Source organism: Candoia aspera, chromosome 2 (genome assembly GCF_035149785.1).
Source record: "Candoia aspera isolate rCanAsp1 chromosome 2, rCanAsp1.hap2, whole genome shotgun sequence".
Lineage (NCBI taxonomy): Eukaryota > Metazoa > Chordata > Lepidosauria > Squamata > Boidae > Candoia > Candoia aspera.
Window position 1 is genome coordinate 223,362,844 of NC_086154.1, and position 21,069 is coordinate 223,383,912.

The 21,069-nt window shown below is 37.2% G+C and overlaps 1 protein-coding gene across 1 annotated transcript in view; it reads left to right on the plus strand.

The window, feature by feature from the left end:
• Positions 1-4,942: 4,942 nt before the first annotated feature.
• Positions 4,943-21,069, plus strand: part of ERAP1 (endoplasmic reticulum aminopeptidase 1) — a gene marked incomplete at its 5' end in the record, with an annotated part of 32,367 nt that continues 16,240 nt past the window's right edge. Inside the window, 12 exons of the mRNA XM_063293133.1 lie at positions 4,943-5,466; positions 11,021-11,159; positions 11,719-11,853; positions 12,411-12,531; positions 13,857-14,011; positions 14,871-14,984; positions 15,834-15,965; positions 17,331-17,462; positions 17,567-17,641; positions 18,986-19,143; positions 19,629-19,708; positions 20,176-20,359. Coding sequence (XP_063149203.1) covers positions 4,943-5,466; positions 11,021-11,159; positions 11,719-11,853; positions 12,411-12,531; positions 13,857-14,011; positions 14,871-14,984; positions 15,834-15,965; positions 17,331-17,462; positions 17,567-17,641; positions 18,986-19,143; positions 19,629-19,708; positions 20,176-20,359 — 1,949 coding nt within the window. The remainder of the gene's footprint in view (positions 5,467-11,020; positions 11,160-11,718; positions 11,854-12,410; positions 12,532-13,856; positions 14,012-14,870; positions 14,985-15,833; positions 15,966-17,330; positions 17,463-17,566; positions 17,642-18,985; positions 19,144-19,628; positions 19,709-20,175; positions 20,360-21,069) is intronic.

The window sequence follows — 21,069 nt, forward strand, 5'->3', positions numbered from 1 at the left end:
CTACTGCCTTTCCCAAAGGGATACTGTACGCTGCGAATTTGCTTTGTTTGCTTTTTTATGCTTTACTGATTTTCTTCTTAGCGTTCAGCCCATTTTTAAAGCTGATCTTTCTTTTGCCGGGTTTTTCCCCATACCAAGTTCAGTTGCATCCAGTTCTGTTTTCAGATAGTTTTTCTGCCGATAGAAGGATGGGCAGAATTCTGAGCCACTTTACACAATTTCTTTTGAACATTCTGTTGGGTGAAAGAATAAAAGTGTTGGTAAAACTTAATCCAACGAATCTTACCCAAGTGATGCAGAATTGCTGAACAATATGCTCCAAAGTGGGCACTGTCTAGTGCAGTGTTTCTCAACCTTGGTGAGTTTAAAATGGGAGGACTTCAACTCCCAGAATTCCCCAGCTGGGAATTCCTGGCTGGGAAATTCTGGGAGTTGAAGTCCACCCATCTTAAACTTGCCAAGGTTGAGAAACACTGGTCTAATGAATGAAACAGGTGTCCCTATAACTCACTGGGCAGCGTAATTAGTAACAAGGAATAAGAAGATTCACTGGTGATGCGTTATTGCCCTTCACACTACAGCTCGCTCGCGCAGGGCCAAAGGCGCCTCAGAGGCTGGAGTGGGGCACGTTACTTCCGGGCCGTTTCGCTTTCACTTTTCATTCCTAAATCGAGGGGGAGCAGAGTGGCGGCGGCGGCGGCCTTGGTGTTCGAGCAGGTAGAAAAGGTGTTCCTATTAAAAGCTTGTCCTAAAGCAGGGGAACGAAGCCAGGAGAAGGAAATAATATTCAGGGAGGGGAAGGGAAGGGGAGAGAGAGGGAGGACGTCAGCTGTAAAGCCGAGGCTTAATTTCCTTACCGTTTAATCAGCAGCTTTCATTTCTAAGAGTGACGACTCCATTGCGCACGCTCACTTTCGCGCCTGTCGAAGCATCCGCTGCCTGTCTCCAAAACGCTCTCAAGGGGGAAAAGGGACTGCGAGGCTTTCAGCGCCGCTGCGTTGCCCTGAATTTTAGTCCTCAGTTTAAGGGCTTAGGTCAGTTAGGCCCTCCTCTGTAAGGACGGCCCCGCCAATGCGCGTCGGCTTCGTCTTTGACCGGTACAGGAACCGACGAAAAAACGGAAGTGGCTTTCTGGTTATTCCCTGTGGGCTTTTGGGGACGGCGCTTCCCTCTGCTTTTTCCAAGTGGTTGTGTTCTCATGGCACACTGAACTACAAGGTACTTAATTGCATTGTAGCGTACAGCATCATACGGTGTGAACGCGAGCGGTGGGATTATTCAGTTTATCGCGAGAAGCTAGAAAAGTGGATCCGTGCATTTCGTTCAAACGCAGTCCATTTGGGTTCCGGGAGTCCGTACAGAGGATCTCCGGTGGCTCACAAATAAAATTGCAAAACAGTATGAAAGGAAACGAATGGACAAGTTTACGCTCTCCGATGATGTTTAAACTCCAGCTTACCTGTTGAAACCGTTGGTGGAATCAGGAAGTTGAAATGGGATTAATAATAGCCGCACGTAGCTTCGGAATTCACTGGCGCGAGAGGGCTTAACATACATACAGTGTTTAACACTGCTGGTGTTATTTTGAAGGAAAGATGATCAAACAGATTAAAAAGAAATTGATACTTTTGTACTGGGAAAGAGCAGGGTATCTCCAGATAGGAAGCTTTAGATCCTCTTTAGTACTATCAGCTATTTTTAAGTAGATCATAGCCTCTTTCTCAATAAACTGGAACAATGTGGGATGGATGGATGGTCCCACTACCAAGATGGATTTGCAGTTGGCTGAACATCTGTATCCAACACATAGCCCTTAATAGGTCTACATCCAAATGGAGGGAGGAATGCAGTGGGGAACCTCAGTGGGCCTAGCACTCTTTAGCATCTGTATAAATCTGTAAATCCTGCCTCGCCAGTAGGAGAGGCATGTTGTGGGTCTCAGCTGCTAAGGAGTTCCATCTGACGGGACCCAGGAGATGAGCCTTTTCTCCCATGGCACCCACCCTTTGGAACATCATCCCCCTTGAGGTGAGGGTAGCCTTCAAGAAAGCCCTCAAAAAGTGTTTTTTTCATCAGGTCTGGGGATCCCCTGGCAGCAAAGAGCCCATATGTAGGCTGCACCATGTATAACATTTTAATTTTTACCTGTCACCATCTTGTTCCTATGTATGTTTAATTATATAATGGTTTTAATTTGGTGGTTTTATTGTATGCTGCCCAGAATCACCTTGTGTGAAATGGGTGGCCATATAAATTTGATAAATAAATACATAAATGACTTTGGTGAGGGAACAGAAGGGATCCTCATACCATTTACAGATTACACAGAATGGAAGGGGGGAATTGCTAACACCACAGAAGACAGGCTCAGGATTCAAAAGGATCTTGATAGACTTGAACATTGGGCCATATGCAACAAAATGCTGTTGAATCATGAGAAATGTAAGGTTCTGCACTTGGGCAGGAAAAACCAAATGCACAGGTACAAGATGGGCAGTACCTGGTTTAGCAGCAGTATTTGCAAGAAGGATCTGAGTTTCTTGATAGACCACAGATTAAGCATGAATCAGCAATGTGCCACAGCTGCCAAAAGAGCCAATGCAGTTTGGGGCTACATCAACAAAGGTATGGTGTCAAGATCAGAGGAAATGATTGTACCACTGTATGCTGTGCTGGTCAAACCACACCTGGAATACTGTGTCCAGTTCTGGTCACCAAAACAGAAAAAGGACACTCAGGAACTGGAATGAGTGCACAAAAGAGCAACAGGGATAGTAAGAGGATTGGAGGCTAACTCCTACAAAGAATGGTTAAAGGAACTTGGCATGTTTAGCCTAAAGAAGAGAAGACTAAGAGGAGGTGTGATAGCAGTCTTCCAATGCATGAAAGGATGTCACAGAGCAGTGTGTGGATTTATTCTCCATAGCACCTAAGGGTAAGACAAGGACCAGCTTTACAGTGAGAGATTCAAACTTCAAATAAGGAGGAATTTCCTGACTGAAAGCCATTAAGCAGTGGAACAGCCTGCTTCTTGAAGTTGTGGGTGCTCCATCAGTGGAAGTATTCAAGAAAAGATTGGACAGCCATTTGTCTAGGATGGTGTGAGGATTCCTGCACTGGGCAAGGGGTTGGATTAGAAGACTTCCAAGGTCCCTTCCAACCTATGATTCTATGATAGACAGAAACAGAGAAGCTTCAAGTAAGACAAAGCCATAGTTAGTCCTGTCACCTCTTCTGCTTACTCTGGGTATTATGAGAGGGAAGATTGGCCTACAGTGCTGTCCAGAGGCTAAATGCTTGCTTCTTATTGGAAAGCGCAGCATATTCCTGTTGTTACTAATTAGACTTTATATTACCCATTATCAGCAGGGACTGTTGTAGGAAAAATTGGCTCTCCCTTCATCCTCTCTTCCACTCAGTTTCTGAGAAGTGTATTATGGGACTAGGACCAGGGAGGTCAGGCTTCCAAACCACTAAATATGAGAAGGTAGACAAGCAGGCAGAGATGGTGATGTCACTACAGCCCAGTTAAATAAGAACAGGAACAGGCAGAGGTACTGTAGTTGCTGCTTCTCTGGGTGGCTTGCCTCTGTCGTTCTCTGCATTGTTTATTTCAATCAGTTCATATGGCCACCCATCTCACAACAACACCACTAGGTGGCTAACATAACACAATTTTTTAAAGAGCCAACAACAATACTAATATACAGATAATGGCAGCCAAGGACAACAACAGTCACTACAATAACCTCAACCTCAGGCCCCAATAACCTCTCAATCCTCACACAGAGAAACAGACAAATTTTCAAGGCTGTCTGAAATGCTAGCAGAGTCAGAGTCAGCTGTATCTCAGAGGGTATGTGTTCCAGATGGCAGTGGCTGGTTCATTCTGCTCCAGACATCTTAAGGCAAAAACGTAATTGTTTCATTTCTAACCCACATGTTTGTTAAGTTGTGTAGAGCATTTTGGAGGGCAAGGACAGGTGAGCAGTAGGAAATTAACTCCTCTTACTCCCCAAACTCCATGACTTGGTTACCCCAAAGAAGAGCTCAAGTAAGGAAGAGACTGAGGTAGCTGCTATTTCTGTGTTCGAGTCTTCAGGCTGTTCACCTGCAACGGTGAACAAGCAGGCCAAAGGGTTAGGTCCAGCCTTCCTTTCCTTGTTGTTCTCCAGAGCATGAGTAGGTGAGAGAAGAAAGGAGGAGCCACTGCCTTCACTTTCCTGATTTGTGGCAGCCCCAAGTGACAAGTTCCCTCCTATCACAATTGACTGCTTTTCCTTCAAAATAAACGTGGAAATGCTAAACACTCTTACTCGAATAGGTGTTTATTATCAAAGTAAAATGCAAGCCATTGTGATAGTTAAGCCCCACCTATTTCTTTCTGTGGTAGATGAATCACACAGCTAGGACTATTTGCATCTCTTATTAAAAATTATTTATGTACGAGGCAAGAGCCTGAGACTCACTCAATGTCTAGCTCGGTGTTTCTCAACCTTGGCAACTTGAAGAGGTGTGGACTTCAGCTCCCAGAATTCCCCAGCCTGAACTAGACTATTCAAAGGCAGCCTGGAGGGAGAGGCTGGGAGTTGGGTAGCTGAGGGGGGAGATATAAGAATAGACTATCCCATTGCCCCTACAATTCCTGCACTGAAAGACATTTCATTGCTAGAAGAAGAGGGGGAGAGTTTTGAAATCACAAGTGTCTTGTTGGCTCCAGACAAAGAGGAGAGGGCCTTTGGAGACAGATGGACAATAAAGGAAAGCTCCACTTATTCCTGACACTCTAATTCTGGAGGAACAGAAGTGTTCAGCTATGGAGATGGCGGGATCTATACTATATAGATGATAGTCAATATAGTCAATATTTCATTTAAATGTGTTTATATTGTCTCAATTTACTAATTTTTCTTTATCAGATTTCTAACTCTGGCTCCCATAACAACCTGGCATCAGATTGCTGTCTCCTGATCAGATTTTTACATTGAAGAAGAGTAAAATGTTCTTATTGCTAGGCATCTTAAGTTTTCTATGCTGTAGTGAGACATCATATTCACTTGCCAAAAATGAAAGCAATCCTTTTCCTTGGAATAAAATTAGACTTCCAAAGCATGTTATTCCAATTCATTACGATCTTCTTATTCATCCAAATCTCACTACTCTATCTTTTACTGGATTATCCAAAATAGAGATTTTAATAACCCAGCAAACTAGTACAATCATCCTCCACAGCAAATATCTTCAGATCACCAAAACTACTATCCACAAAGCAGAGGACAGTGTTGATACAGCTAAAGGAATAATGGTTTTAGAACACCCAACATTTGAGCAGATAGCACTTGTTTCTGCTGAACCTCTACAAGTTGGGCACAGCTACATTATTAGCATTGAGTACTCTGCTAATTTATCTGACAGCTTTCATGGTTTCTATAAAAGCACATACAGAACTCTGGAAGGGGAAATAAGGTAAGTTCTATATTACACTGATATATTGTATTTATTACTTGGGTATATAATTTTCCCAACCCATGCCTTGCCTCTTGCGCACCCCCTCACATTCTCACACACCCTCTCTGACCCATGCCAAACCTCTTGTGCACCATCCCTGGCAGCCCCACGCACCCACTTGCTCCCTCCCTCACCTGGCAGCAGCCACTTACCTGTCTGCCAGCCTGGGACTTGCCACTTCTTGCCAGCTTCCCCACTGACTTTGGTGGTGGGAAGCCGGCAGGAAGTTGTCTCACATAATGACCATGGCATTTGGTTAACAACAGCAACTGGGACTGCAGGGATTGCCATCACCAAGGATTGCAGTCACACTTTAAGATCACATTGGTTAGCAGCGGAAATGCTGGTCCCAATTGCTGTTGTAAGTCAAGGATGGTGCTTTTCTGGTTTTTATATGTTTTTTTACGTAATGAAGGACTGTGGGGAGCCCTTTCATCTTTCTGGTAAAGGAGATATCATACATTATGGTACAAATATGGCTGAACTGGCTAACACATTTAAGAAAAACAATATTTTTAGAAATGTATTTGTTCAGTTTGAAAGACTGGTGGACAGTTTGTGGGGTGGCTCTCCTATGAAAGAGAAAACATTTTATTTTAAATGTGTATAATTTTTGGTTGCCATTTATTTATTTGGCGTCTATACTAAAACTGATTTTAGGAGTACTTGTGGTGAAAGGGATGCCCATAAAAGTCAAAGGTGAAATAAATCTGACATTATATAACATATGTAAATATTGTGCATTTTAGTAATTTACATACATCATGTAAATCAATGTATTCTGTGTAATTTATGTAATTTACATAAAATGTACCTAAAATACATAGACTTTATGTCATATATGTAAAATGTACAAACTCAGATTTTGTCCACTGCATCTAAAGTCAACTGAATTGGGAATTTATAAAATCCAGATTTTATAGCTTTTATGAATTCTTACAAAACAATGCTATAATTGGAAAAATGCATCTGAAATTATACATATAAAATTAAAAGACTATAACTCCATTAAAAAGCAGCAAAACTGTTTTATAAAAAAATTATAATAAATAATTATAATTTTCTTCTTTTCTGAGAAGAAAAGAATCTGGCATCAGAAAAGAAATAGTGGGGCAGCACCAGATATGCTTCTTTTAGGATAGCATTCCAAAGAACAGGCATTGGACAAGAAAAATATGCTTATTTTTGAAAGAATAGGCATAATCCATTGTTCCTAAAAGAAGAATAAGAAAAACCTCATCTCTGATTATCTTGATGAACAATAATATTGACATGGAAAGAGGAATTTCTTCAGATATTTAGCCCTCAAATTGTTTAGTGCTTTAAAGCAAGCTCCATTAACTCTATTGTTTATTTATTTATTTGTTCTGAAAATGTATCTGCAGCCCACTTGCATTTGTACCTCTATGTAGCTTACAAATAAGCCTTTTTTCTTTTTTCTCTTTTTCTTAGTCATTAGATTTGCTTGGTTTATCTTTTTTTTAACACACATAATAATAAGTAACAATACAGTAGAGATCTTAATACTAAGTAATCAGGTTAAGACCGACACTCCTATTGCACAACAAATATTTTGACGTAATTTGCAGTGGTTTTTTAATGTTATATTCCGTTCTAGATGAAAAAGCTAAATGATCGTATACCTTTTAACATAGACATTTTGTATAATAGTTAATACTGATATAATACTTACCTTTTTTTCAATGATTTGAGTGTTAAGTGGGACCTATTAACATATTTTAAACTACATAATCCTCTAGAGTTCTAGCAGTTAAATTCTGTAGTAGTTCTAGTATCTGTGCTGATTTCAAGGCTGGTCTCATTACACTGAGGTTTCTTGGGAGTCTAATGATGATATCAGATCAAGAAACATCCACAAGATGCTCAATATTCCTTCAGGATGATTGCAACCCCACCAAAACAACTCAGAGATTAGAATAAGGTTACTGATAATCAATAATATCTCAAATCTTACCAGATTTAGCATTAGTTCGTTAGTCTCAACTAGCCTGTTAACAAATCAAGATGGCAGTCCAACATTACAATAGTCTTACCTGATTGATGACAAAATGCAATTAAAGTGGTGCCATCTACAAACTGGATGGCCTCACCCTAAACCCTTCAATTATCTCATATAATGATTTCATACAGATTTTAAAGAGAGATGTGAGATAAGATAGCCCCTGATGGATTTACTACAGCTCAGCTGCCATAAGGTTAAGCATAAATCACCATATCTCCTAACCTGAACTAGTAAAATACTCCGGTTGATTTTATTAAGAAGTGTGTTGAAATCCAGGAAAATCAACAGGGTCATCAGGATAATACCTGTTTCAGTGCCAGACTCTGGCCTGAGCTTCAAATGAAATTGATCTTGCTGATTTCAGCCAACCAGCCTGAAATTGGATCATGTGTCCTCAAACTTTTTGCTCCAAAGGAAAGTATTTGTAGATGGGTGATAGTTGTTGCAGTTTGCCAGCTTCAATTAGGATTTTTTAAGAAGAGATCTCACAATATCTCTTTTAATGCTTTAAAGCCTATGTGACTTCCTGAACCCACCTAATGTAACTTAGTTCTCTGTATGAAACCAGATGGTCATAGGCTGAGAATACTGGTGGCTGTGTAATATCACAATCATTTTCATCATCCTTAAGTTAAAACAACTGAAAACTGATTCCCCAGATAGGATCAGATAATGTTTAAGATATCTTCTTTGGTAAAATGCTAGGGAATTTTCTTCAAATTGCCCAGTAAACATGCCCCAGAAAGTTCCAATTAATATTTTCCAAGGTCCAGATGCAATACCTCTTATAATAAGGCAATACAGTATGACATTCATATTTAGCTTAATATTTCAATTACAACAGTGGTACCTGGATACTTTAAATTACGAATTTGGGATCTACTGTGTCCAAAGTAGGTCTTCTGTTACTGACTTGTGGCTTCTCTCCTGCTGTATTCATGTAATTCTTCTTGAAATAGATTTGGGACATTGATTTTATTGCCCCTTTCTTTAATAGCACATCATCATACAACTATAAACTTATTCTTCAGCTTAATGCTAGTTCATAAAGGAGTATATGTAGTATTCTAGAATTGCTTATTTATTTTCTTTTTTTTCCTAAGAATTTTATTAAGTTTGGAAAAAAGATAAAAACTACAAAAAAAAAACAACAAAAAGAAAAAAAACTAAAAAAGTGTGAAACACAAGAAAAAAGAATTTTGAAAGATTACATAAGAAGTGACTTCCGACTTTCAACAACAAGAATATACAACAATTTCCATAATTAAACCCATATTCTATGTCAGACCAAGATTGCATTATTTCTATAAATCATACCATTACCACATTGTAAAAATCACTAAATACAATTGCTCTTTCCCCTTATATTCACTGTATATCAACTTCTCTCCCCCCAAAAACATTTAATTATTTCCTTCCCACCGGTATGCTATATATTTCTGCCCACTATAATAAAAATCAGTTATAAAAACATATAAAATGTCTACTTTTATACTTCATACTATAATAATCTTCATCCAATTAAACCTAAAGCCAAGCAATTATTATTATACCTTATAAATCATGAGAATCAAACAAACCTTAAAAATAATCTGATAAATCTTAATCTAAATCATTAAAGAAAAATGAAATACAAACCTCAATATCAATCCCATTAAACATTCTTAAATCTTTAAGGTAAAGGTAAAGGTTTCCCTTGACGTAAAGTCCAGTCGTGTCCGACTCTAGGGGGCGGTGCTCATCTCCGTTTCAAAGCCTTGGAGCCGGCGTTGTCCATAGGACACTTCCGGGTCATGTGGCCAGCATGACTCACGGAACGCCGTTACCTTCCCGCCGAAGCGGTACCAATTAATCTACTCACATTTGCATGTTTTCGAACTGCTTGGTGTGCAGGAGCTGGGACGAGCAACGGGAGCTCACCCCGCCGCGCGGTTTCGAACCGCCGACCTTCCGATCGACAGCTCAACGGTTTAACCCGCAGCGCCACCGCGTCCCTTAAATCTTTACCCCACTTCAAAATATACCAGAACATTTACATATCTCCATATTACACACAAAGCATTATTCATACAGATATCAAACAGCCGAACCGCCCCCCTTAGAAACTCCGACTTCTCAGCAAAGAATCTCCCACAGAACAGTGCCTCTTCTTTCCCATAACATTCCCTTGGAAAAACAACTCCCTTTGTAATTTGCAGCTCAGACTGTCCGTTTAACCACTTCAGCACCAGAATGTAATCTTTGCCTGGCATTTAAACAAAAACTTGAGTCTCTCTGTCAGCAGAAGCATCTCTAACTTTGTTAAAATCTTCATCTTCTTCCATAATGTTCTCAGCTAGATGACACATTTTAGAAATAATATTTTCCTTAATGACCCGAATATCTTGCAGAATAGCTTGACATGATTCTGAAAAGATCTCTTTGGGGATCTGCTTAAGCTCACAACAGAAGTCTGAAAAAGACTCCTTGAAATCCTCATGTTACAGACAGTAGATTACGGCACCCCCTAGATACTTGACTCATGAAGTTAGGAGTTAATAGGTTAATGGAAAATTTCCAAATGAAATTGACACAAGAGAAGTGTGCTAACAAACTAGCAGGCAACTCCCAAGGAAAAGTGAAAACAGAAAGCTAAAGATTCAAAACGGCAGCTTCAACATGTAGGAAAATATTAAATCCTTCAAATTCAACACAGAAATAATGGTAGGGAGGCAATTCTCTATTCTCGGTTCTCCTTAGTATTTAAACAGGAAAAGAAGCCAAAACTTAAAAAGATTTTTAAAGATTTAATCCAGAAATAACAATAAGCACCAAAAGAGTCTTGCTGTAGAAAGCCTTTCTTAGGGTACGTAAACTTAAAAAAATAAAGTGGGTGATTTAGAAATGGGGTGGCTCGACCTAATATGCTGTTTGTGATTCTCTGGCTACAAGGTGCCATTCTTGAGGACAGATGGGATGATTCTGAGCTTTTTCTTTTTTTATGAAACAGCTCTGGGCTTCAGGTAAAAGCCTGTCTGAGCCCAAAAAAGCGCCGTGTTGTCAGTTCTGTCCACGGAGCTCATGGACACAGCTGGTCAGTCAGCCATATCCCCCACCGGAAGCCCAGAATTGCTTATTTATTTTCAAGCATTTCTTTTTCTCAAAAAAATAAATATTTGGAATATCTTTAACCAAGGAATCCAGTATAAAAACAAGTGCATTATTAGAAAGGCAGTCTGAGAGGAGCTTTTCAGATTGTAAATTCTAGAAAAGCAGGTTGCGATACAGACTATAATTTTCTGTACATGTATCTGAGAGTACAGCCCACTATGCAGAGGAGCCTATTTCCAAAAAAACATGTGTAGGCTTGCCATATTAATGGCAATGCTTTATAATTTTTCTGATGAAAAAGGTAAATTATATTGTTGAGGTGAAATGTGCACCAGTAAACATTTTACTATGTATGCATGATCAATTTAAATGTAACCTATTTTTTTTTCTTAATTCCAGGGTGCTTGCATCAACACAGTTCGAGGCAACAGCTGCACGTATGGCCTTTCCTTGCTTTGATGAACCTGCACTAAAAGCAACATTTTCTATTAAGATCAGAAGAGGCCCAAAGCACCTAGCACTATCTAACATGCCTTTGGTATATGTACATTTTGCATAATTTAGAAGGCAGAGTAAAAGAAAGAAAAATATTTTTTTAAAAGAAGACTCTAATATACAGAGTTTGTGCATATATTATGCATAGAATGTTCACAAAAAATCAAAACAGAAAATTCAAGGTTAATATACTGAAAAAAGTAAGGAAAGTTTGAAATCTAGATTACTGTACTTATATACTCAAAAATGGTATCCTTTCCTATTTTGAGCTGCAACATTTAAATCCTTTTCTTGAAAGATGGCTGGTTGAACTTAATGAGGCTTTCTTCTGGGTAAATTTGGATAGAATTCCTCTGTAGAACATGCTAATGCATAACTATTAATTAGTTGCATAGACATACATTTGTAACTTACATTTTAGTGGCCCTTCAAAAGGGCAAGCCTTTGCTCCAAAAAAAGGTTTTGTAACGTTAGAATAAGGTTATTGTAATCAATGCTTTGTGCAGTGAGAGAGTTTGTATAGAATTAATTCTTAATTCTGAACGATCTTAAAGTTCTCAACTAGAGGCAAAAAGTAACTGTTTTTTTTTTTTTAATTTTAGGTGAAATCAGTAAACATTAATGAATGGCTTATTGAAGACCAGTTCGACATCAGTGTAAAGATGAGCACTTACCTAGTAGCCTTCGTTATTTCAGACTTTAAATCAGTTACCAAGAGGACCTCCCGGGGAATTAAGGTAATCATTTAGCATCAGCTGACTTATTTGTTGGCTGATTTTATCTGTATAAACATTTATACAGATTCAAGCACAAGCTAGACGTTAGAAAATGGTTTTGAAAAACAACAACAATCTGCTTTTAAATAATTTTCCAGAAATCCCAAAGGCTATTGATGGAATACAACAAGCAAATGCTTGAATTGTACTGGTTGTATTCGAGCAAGGGTTGCATAGGATTTTTTTTTTTTAAATGTGGATATTGTTTGCAAAGCAGTACAGCAATGCTGCATGTTCAGAACTCTTCTCAGTTGTTCATATCAGGCTTCTGCTAACAGGAGCAGCTGAACAAAACTCTTTCTATAATCTGTTTAGCATGACATGAAAACTAGGAGCTTTGGCTTGTCCCCATCCTAACAAGGCAGAGTTGAAAGCAAATACAACAGAATTACCTGTTTTGAACTGCCTACTGCAATTGCCAGGTGCTGATTTGAGTAGCTTGGGACTGTGTTCTGAGAAACCTATCTTGATGCATCTTAGCAGTGCGTTCAAAATCCATTCATGCTTGTGTCTTTTAGGTTTCAGTATATGCTGTGCCACACAAGATCAAACAAGCAGAATATGCTTTGGATGCAGCAGTGAAACTTTTAGACTTCTTTGAGGAGTATTTTAGCATTCCATATCCTTTGCCAAAACAAGGTATGTATTATTCTGAGATACTTTAACAGCCGAAAAGTATGTTAACCAGTGAAATTAATTCTCTAAATCAGGGTTTCTCAACCAGGGTTCCGTGGAACCCTAGGGCTCCACAAGAGATCACTAGGGGTTCCCTGGGAGATCATGATTTATTTAAAAAATAGTTTCAAATTCAGGCAACTTCACATTAAAGCAGTAAGTTTCATTCTTTAGTTTAAGAACACGGTCAATGCATATATACTGGCCTACGCATGAAACAAATACAATAATGTTATAACTTCTGGCCTATATTTTTGGCCTGAATATTTCAGGGGTTCTTCCAGGGTCAGGGTCAGGTCGTTGGGGATAGAAACCATGCTGAGACGGTATTCCAACTCTACTTCTTCATTGCTCCTATTCTACAGACAGAATCTTGCCAAACAGAGACTCCTGCACTAAGCTAAAGGAGATAACCCAAAAGGGCCCTAAGGAGGGGCTGCCTTGAACTTCTTAACCTTCCCAGCCACCAGGTCTGGGCTGTGAAGCTGTTTATCAGTCTGGAATGTTCTCTCCCCCTGGGAACCAGCACTCTCGCTGGAATCCACCATAGTCAAAAAGTTGAGAAAGGCTGCTCTAAATGTTTAAAAAATCCTTTACGTATGCGTTAGATTAAAAAAAAAAATTCTTTTTTATGTACGTATATACAAAATAAATTCTTACTAAGGTCTAAGTTCTCTTCACTTTGTGATAAGTTCCCTGCTAGGAAGTTAGATAGTTTTAACCTTCTTTACATTACTGACTGATAATGTTGCCATGATATAAACTAACTCACTGCAATATGGAATTCCAGTTTGCAATCCTACATACTTTGAAGTGTTACTGAGTTTAATATGATGTAGTTCTGTCAGAAAAGTCCCCCACATAAAGAGTTCCAGATGTAAATCATGCATGCAGTCTTACGTGAAAACGTTTTGTGTGCAGACTCTCCAGCGTTATGCGTATCTAGATGTTGCTATCATTTTTCATTGTATTGTTTTTAATCACATGTTCTTTTTCAGTTCACATTACACAAAGTAACACCAATGTTTCTGTTTAGGAATAAACATTTACCTAGAGCATGCCAGAAATATTTATTTTTAAAAAATCTCCCAAAGAATGTTTTTTAAAAGGCCAAAAAGTTTAAAAGTTACCAACAGCACTTTTGAAAAATTGTTGTATCACTAAATATTTGAACTGATATTAAGTGTCTTTGAGTGGGTGGGTGACTGGGTGTGAACACACATGCATACATACCTTTTTCAAGGTGTACTTGTTAATATATGGTGTAAACAGATTTAATTTAATTACAGATCTAGCAGCTATTCCCGATTTTCAGTCTGGTGCAATGGAAAATTGGGGATTAACCACTTACAGGGAATCTGCTTTGTTATATGACCCTGAAAAGTCCTCAATATCAAGGAGACTTGGAATTACTTTGGTAGTAGCCCATGAACTTGCTCATCAGGTAAATTGTGGTTTGTGTTTCAGATGAAATTGAGTATTATATTTTAATTATCTGGACACCATCTCCCTCTGAAGTCAGAGAAATAACATCAGTTGGCTACTACATTGTGACATATTTATATAAATGACACAAACCAGTGTATATGAAATTCTGTTCTCATAATAGCTAACAGAATTTACAACATTAGATGAACAGGTTTATGTACTTTAGAAAAGACATGAATTATCCTATCTTCTGAATCACTGGAACTTTCAGAGAGAGTAGATACACATGCATACTTTGCATTCACCAGTGAACAAGCTATGTTCAGTTTTAGATACTACATAAATAAGCATTTACGTTTTAGTGATTTCAACAAAAGGAAAAATAGGCACCTGCTCATATTCCGGTTATTTTTGATTGGATTAGATGTGAATATTAGTGCTTTTATTTGAGATAGTTGGGCTGTCTGTCCTACAGAAATTCAGTAAGAGTGTTGGTTCTCCTAAATACATTCCTGTGGAAATTCCATTTGTTTCCTTAAAAACTGCCCAATCAATGCCAAGTAATCAGCCTAGAGGTTCATAATGCTGGAATTAGCTGCTAGTGTTTGTATTGGAGATGTTGAGCATCCCTAGCTTGCATAAGCAACAAATCTGATTTTTGCATAAGCAACAAATGTTAGATAGACTTCTTATGAAAGGCACTAGCTGTTGCCACAAAAAAAAAATTCTGTTCTTCAAGAAGAGTCTGTTGAGTGGGCACAGAACAGTGCCAGGCTATACGTTTACTTTGTTCCCCATCCACAAAATGTGGACATTTTCAAGTTGGTTATTGTCTCAAGAATTGTCTCAATCCTGCTATGTGTTCTTTTTTATAGTGGTTTGGAAATTTGGTCACCATGGAATGGTGGAATGATCTTTGGCTTAATGAAGGTTTTGCAAAGTTTATGGAATTTGTGTCAGTAAACAAGACCCACCCAGAGCTGAAAGTTGTGAGTATTGTTTCCCCCCCCCCCATTTTTAATAATACACCAGGAAAGTTCCAGGACTGGAGATAGACACCTTCCTTCCCTTGTAGATTTGCTAATTACAAAATGAGGGATATGCACTTCCCCATAACACTAATTCTATTATTTTCTAAGCTACTTGTGAAGTTAGGGCTTAAGAGGATTATTTCCTGCTATTCCTGTCCTCCCTTTTGCTTGGGGGGGGGGAGTTGGGATGTTTGAATGGAGTCCCCCGACATTCCAATTGTTCTCAGCTCATAAAGGTACCACGTTATCTTCCTTCTACGTTCAACTGAGTCCAATATTATCAGACAGATAATACTGGAACATCTTAAAGACTAGCTAATTTATTATGGCATAAGGTTTTATGGACTAGAATTCACTTCATCATGTGGATGAAATATTAGCCTATCAATATTTAACTTAATACCTGAATTAGAACAGTAAGGTTTTATCCCAGTAATAATAAAGATAATCATGCTATCAGCAGAAGTATTTTGTAAATAGATATAGTAATTACTTTACATAATTTACGTTTTAGTGAAATTACCACAGTCTGAATTTGGAGGGTGGGGGATTAAAGTTTCATTTTGCTTTGACCACCTGGTTTACCTAAATGATCTATGGTGGAAGGTCTACATAACGATAACTGTCTACAGTTACCAAAGGTAATGTTACTCAATGATGTGTAGTATAAGGCAGCTTGAAGTCATAAATGAAGAAATAAAGTACTAATTCTGTATAAAGAATTAAGTTCACGTCTCTTAAAGCTGAATTTAGAAATGAGCTCCAAATCTCCTAAAACTAGTTTGGGATTCTTTTTCTTTTGTTTAGGAAGATTATTTTTTAAACAAGTATTTTGATGCCATGGAGGTAGATGCTTTAAATTCTTCACATCCTATATCGACTCCTGTTGAAGATCCAGCTCAGATTCTAGAAATGTTTGATGATGTTTCCTATGATAAGGTAAAATAAGAAATTTTGGCTAAGTTTAATAAATCTGGGTACTGTATTTTAAATCCAAAAGTGAATTTCATACTCACTTTTAAGATGGTCAGACTATATGATATCCTGATGTTCAGTTAAATGCTTCTGAGTGTATGGCTGCCTCAAATTTCACACCTGTAGGAATGCTACACTTCTGTTACAGAAAAATAAGTTAAATCTGTAATTAGCCCTTTTGTGTCCCAGGATTCTCTGTTTCATTTCTCCTGGTTTTCCCCTTCTCTCTTCACAGTAGATAATCACCAATCTAGTCAGCTAAACATGTGCAATCCTCCTTGGGCTGTGGGAGATTAGAAGGGCGAGTCCTCCCTTTAATTTTTTTTAACCTTCCTTTTTTATTTAAATACAGCACCTCCCCCTCTTCCCCCCCCCCCCCCACATATACACATACAGAAAGAGAGAGAGAGAGAAAAAACTGGCAAAATTTTTAAAGTACTTAATAAATTTTGCTCCTGAAATTTTGGTTTGGTCAGCAGAATAATTGCTTTGTTAATGGACTGTGCCACCGTTACTAAAATATTAACTATACAGATTTTAAGATTATGGATGTGCAAACAGTACAAATCTGCAATTCAGTATTGCTCAAATATGTTATTTAAATATACTTTATTTGATTCTGATGTAATTTTTATGAATTCAGGCTCTGTGAGTGCATGTTTTTATTTCAAAGATTATCCATATTCTTCATTTATTATCCCTATAAACAAGTCATGTCACCATTCACTTTAATCTGTTGTTAACCATTTATACGTGAGTGTCTATCCATTACGTTAAACCCAACAATTCATTGAGCTTTAAAGGCCAACGAAATGTTGACCAACTTAAGGTGCAAGAAAAATAGAAATCTCTCTGTGAGAAACAATTGTAGAGTCATTTATCTCAATCTGCAGAGACAAAAAAAAACAGGATTTAGTGCTATAATCAAAGACCACATGGATATCATATTAGTCTGAATTCCTAAGCATGAAATACCATGACTGGCCTTGTTTCTACTTGGAAACCACTCTGGACTATTTGCTTGTAACTGAAAAAAATGAAGTTTGATCTTGGGTTTTGACGATTAAATTGTTTTTTTTATAGAAGTAACGTTAACTAAGGTTTAATTAAGAGTAAGAGATTAAGTTAATACAATAAGCATTTATATCTGTGTTGGAGAACATGCTATTCTTGCACTTTTGAGTTTTTCTTTTTTCTTTTAGTTCTGTATTCAAGCTGTTCTGTACTTTGTATTTTAACTTTACTTTGAAATTCTAATAAAGTTCTTACAGAATAAATAAATGAATTCCTGAGCATGAAAAAAAAAAGATTATTTCATTCTCTTTACAGGGAGCTTGTATTCTCAATATGCTACAGGATTATCTCAGCCCAGAAGTTTTTAAAGCTGGTCTTATACAATATTTGTTGCGATTCAGTTATCAGAACACACAAAACAAAGATCTGTGGGACAGCTTGTCAGATGCAAGTATTTCTTACATTTCTTCTACCAAAATATCTAATTTTAAAATGTTCTTGAGCAGCACTGATGTTCATGCTGTAATATCTTTAATAACTTTATTGGTTAGGTTTGTCCAGCGGCTGATGGAAGTCAAATACAAAATGAAGTTTGTATCAGAAACAAGGAGAGAGTCTTAAATTCAGTGAGCTAAATTTTTATTATGTATTACATATTCCTATTCATTAGTAATTTTATGTCACTAAACGTGTGATAGACTTTTTTCATTTGTAAGGTTGCTAGAGGTATGCAAAATTTGGAAGACTTTGCGACTGGAACAGGTTATTTCAGCCTTATCCACTGGAAACTTCCAAGTTCTGTTCCAACCATTCTGAAAAAGTCTGAACTCAAAGTGACTCTGTTTTGAACTCAGAACAGCTGTTCCAAACTCAAAACAGGGTCTTTCAAGTTCAACCATGGATTTTGAATTGTTTTGCGTGCCACTAAAAGTTGCATTGTATAATAACTTATTTGGGGACCAAGAATTTACATCAGTAAAACTGATTGCTGCTATGCAGTCATTTTAACAAAAGCCAGTGTCTGAGGGAAGCACCACCAATTTATGAGCTAAGATATGTTAGACAATGTTCTGAAATATTGCAAAGAATCACAGGTTTTTTTGGGGGGTTGAATTCACAACCAGTTCTCTCAAAAACTTGTAGTAAAGTTTTATCAGGTTGCTTCAACAAATAATTTTTTAGCATGTAGGCAAAACAAAACAAATCCTATGGGTGCCCTGACAGTTATAATTTTTTTTAAAAAAGTATTTACATTTTCCCTATCAGTTGAATATTGCCCTAGTTCACTCCTAATATAAATTAAACATTTCCAATGTATGAAACATAGTGAAGATTTCTTTCATGGCCACATATGTTTGAAAACTTGTTTTTTTTAAAAAAAAATAATGCTTAATAAGAACAGCCCATGATTGAAGTACTGTATTGGTCTCGTTCTCAAGCCATAACTTAAATAAAGCATTATTTAAATGGAATTTTTAAAAGTTCATCAACTTATTTTGAGAATTACAGCTGATTAAAATATAAAAAATGACAGAGCCTGGTTACTTTTCTGGTGTGGAAGGGGAGGAAAAGGCAGGGATACACAAGTTTAACTTGTTCGGCATGTAGCAAATAATAATTTCTTATAATAACTGAGTTGGGACATAGTTTAGAACTGTACACCTAGAGAAAATAATTCAAAAAGAAGTCTTGTTCCTCTGATACATAGATGGAAATAAAAATGAAGAATCTGGTACTTCTTAGTGGCATCATTTGATTGTTACAAGAAGCCTTCAATAATGATCACCCAAAAAAAAAATCCCTCCTTATGCTGAAAAGATAGTATCACAGTTGAGGACATTGCATTGTTGATTATGGCAAATTATTGAAATATGGCACACTTGTATTTTTTAATTTCTACATCTACTGCTTCTTTATCAATGCATATATCTTTGTATGTTTTTGTTCATATTTTTCTAACATATATATAGCACTGGACCAAAGTTGTGCTCCATGATGTGCAGGCAATAATGAATACTTGGACGCTCCAAAAAGGGTTTCCTGTAGTGACAGTTACTACTAAAGGAAAAAATGTCCATCTACAACAAGAACATTATTCAAAGAACTCTAGCTTTTCTTCATCAACTGGGTAATGACAAAGGAGCAAATGAGGCTTGTTTTGATTATGTTTTTGATTGATTCTACTTCATGATATGGGCTATTAAAAGAAATGTATCTATGATATTCCTTTAAATGCTGAAATAACAGTGGATATCAGCCTTCCTTCATTCCTTTTAACATCAGCATAAGTTAAATAGTTATATAGACAAATTTACTTGCACAGTCTTTCTTACAGAGAATTACTCATACATTTACTCCAGAGTAAACAGCAGATAGATGTTAAAACAGTAATAATTTCCATTAATGTGGGAGGAAGGTTGAGTCAACCATTTAAGCACTTTTTAGAAACACAAGCTTATTTTCAGCTTCATAAATATATCCTTGTTTCTACAACGTTCTCCAAGTTAACGTTTACAACCTCTATTTATCCCACAGTTACGCAGCTCAGCTGCTGTTTTTTTTTTGAAATGCATTCATTTTAGCTGCTTAAAATAATCCAGTCTGTTTTTTTAGGAATCTATGGCATATTCCATTGACATATATTACCAGTAAATGTAATGAAGTTCAGAGGTTCTTGCTGACAACCGAAACAGGTAAGTTTAACTCAAATGGTAGAGGCCTGTATAAGATTTCAAACATTAAACAATAGAAGTGTGCAAAACTTTTTGTAGTCAAAACGTTCCAAATGTTTAAGTTGGCTCAACCATGAAATATACCATTCTGACTTGAAACAGAGACTGGAATGGACATTCTGAGGTTGCTTTTTTTTTTTTTTTTGCTCACAAAGCATTTTGCATAATTCTGTTAAATAATATATTTCAATCCATTATTGAAACATGTAATACATTGTGGGAGAGTTTAAAAAGTAGAGAATACTTTTTAAGGATTGTGGTATCTCTTCAGTCACTGAAAACCAGGTGCATATCCACAAAGCAATTGTGTGGTACATATTGAAGGTATATCTTTAAAACAGTATTAATGTAGCAAATCCTTATTTTTAATGATGTGATGAATGTAAATAAACTCAGGTGTTTCTGTGGGTTGTGTATTTTGCTTTTAGGTGATATAGTCCTCCCAGAAGAAGTGGAGTGGATAAAATTTAATGTAGGAATGAACGGTTATTATATTGTGCATTATGGAGATCATGGCTGGGATGCTCTAATTCGCCTGTTAAAAGAAAATCATGAAACAATAAGCAGCAATGATCGAGCAAGCCTCATTAACAGTGCATTCCAGCTGGTGAGGTAAGGGATTAAAGGATTTGCAGAGGCCTAATATTTGGGACTGGGGAGGAAGGAAATTAATAAGCAAGCAAGCAAACATGCTCTAAGAAGCATCTCATTTAGGAGACACTTCTTTAAAAGAAGGATGAGTACTTTCCCCTGAAAAACAAGCTTATTCCATGTTTGTGCAAGAGGCAGTGGTTGAAATATACAGGATATCTGAATCTAGCCAAAGGCAGGGTACAATGTAAGTTAAGAAAGGAAATAACTGTTATATATTGAGAAATAAAATTAGAATGTAAGGCAGAAGTTATGCACCCTTGTATCCGATTTCCCAAGCTAAGAATTGTGCCAAGGGATTTAAATGGAGATAATCCAAGACCATGTAAAACATAGTATAAAAAGCACAAGTAGATGAAAATTGAGCTGAAAGTATGCTGAAGGCCACAGAATTATACCAGTGCAGCTATTGTTCAAGAATTCAGACTTTTTTCATGGGAGTAGCTGTAGTGTATCAGCTGTAAACACTACCATATTGCTTAGTTTCAGTGCATCTGATATCTGGAACACCACATTAGTTTGCTTTTTTAGACAAATACATCACTACAAAAAGATATCTGGATTTTAGCACCTGATAATAATTTTGATTTATGTTTAGCCATCACAAAAAGAAAAAACTAAAATATATCCATTTATTGATTGTTAATTAGAAAATTCATAGAGAAGATTAT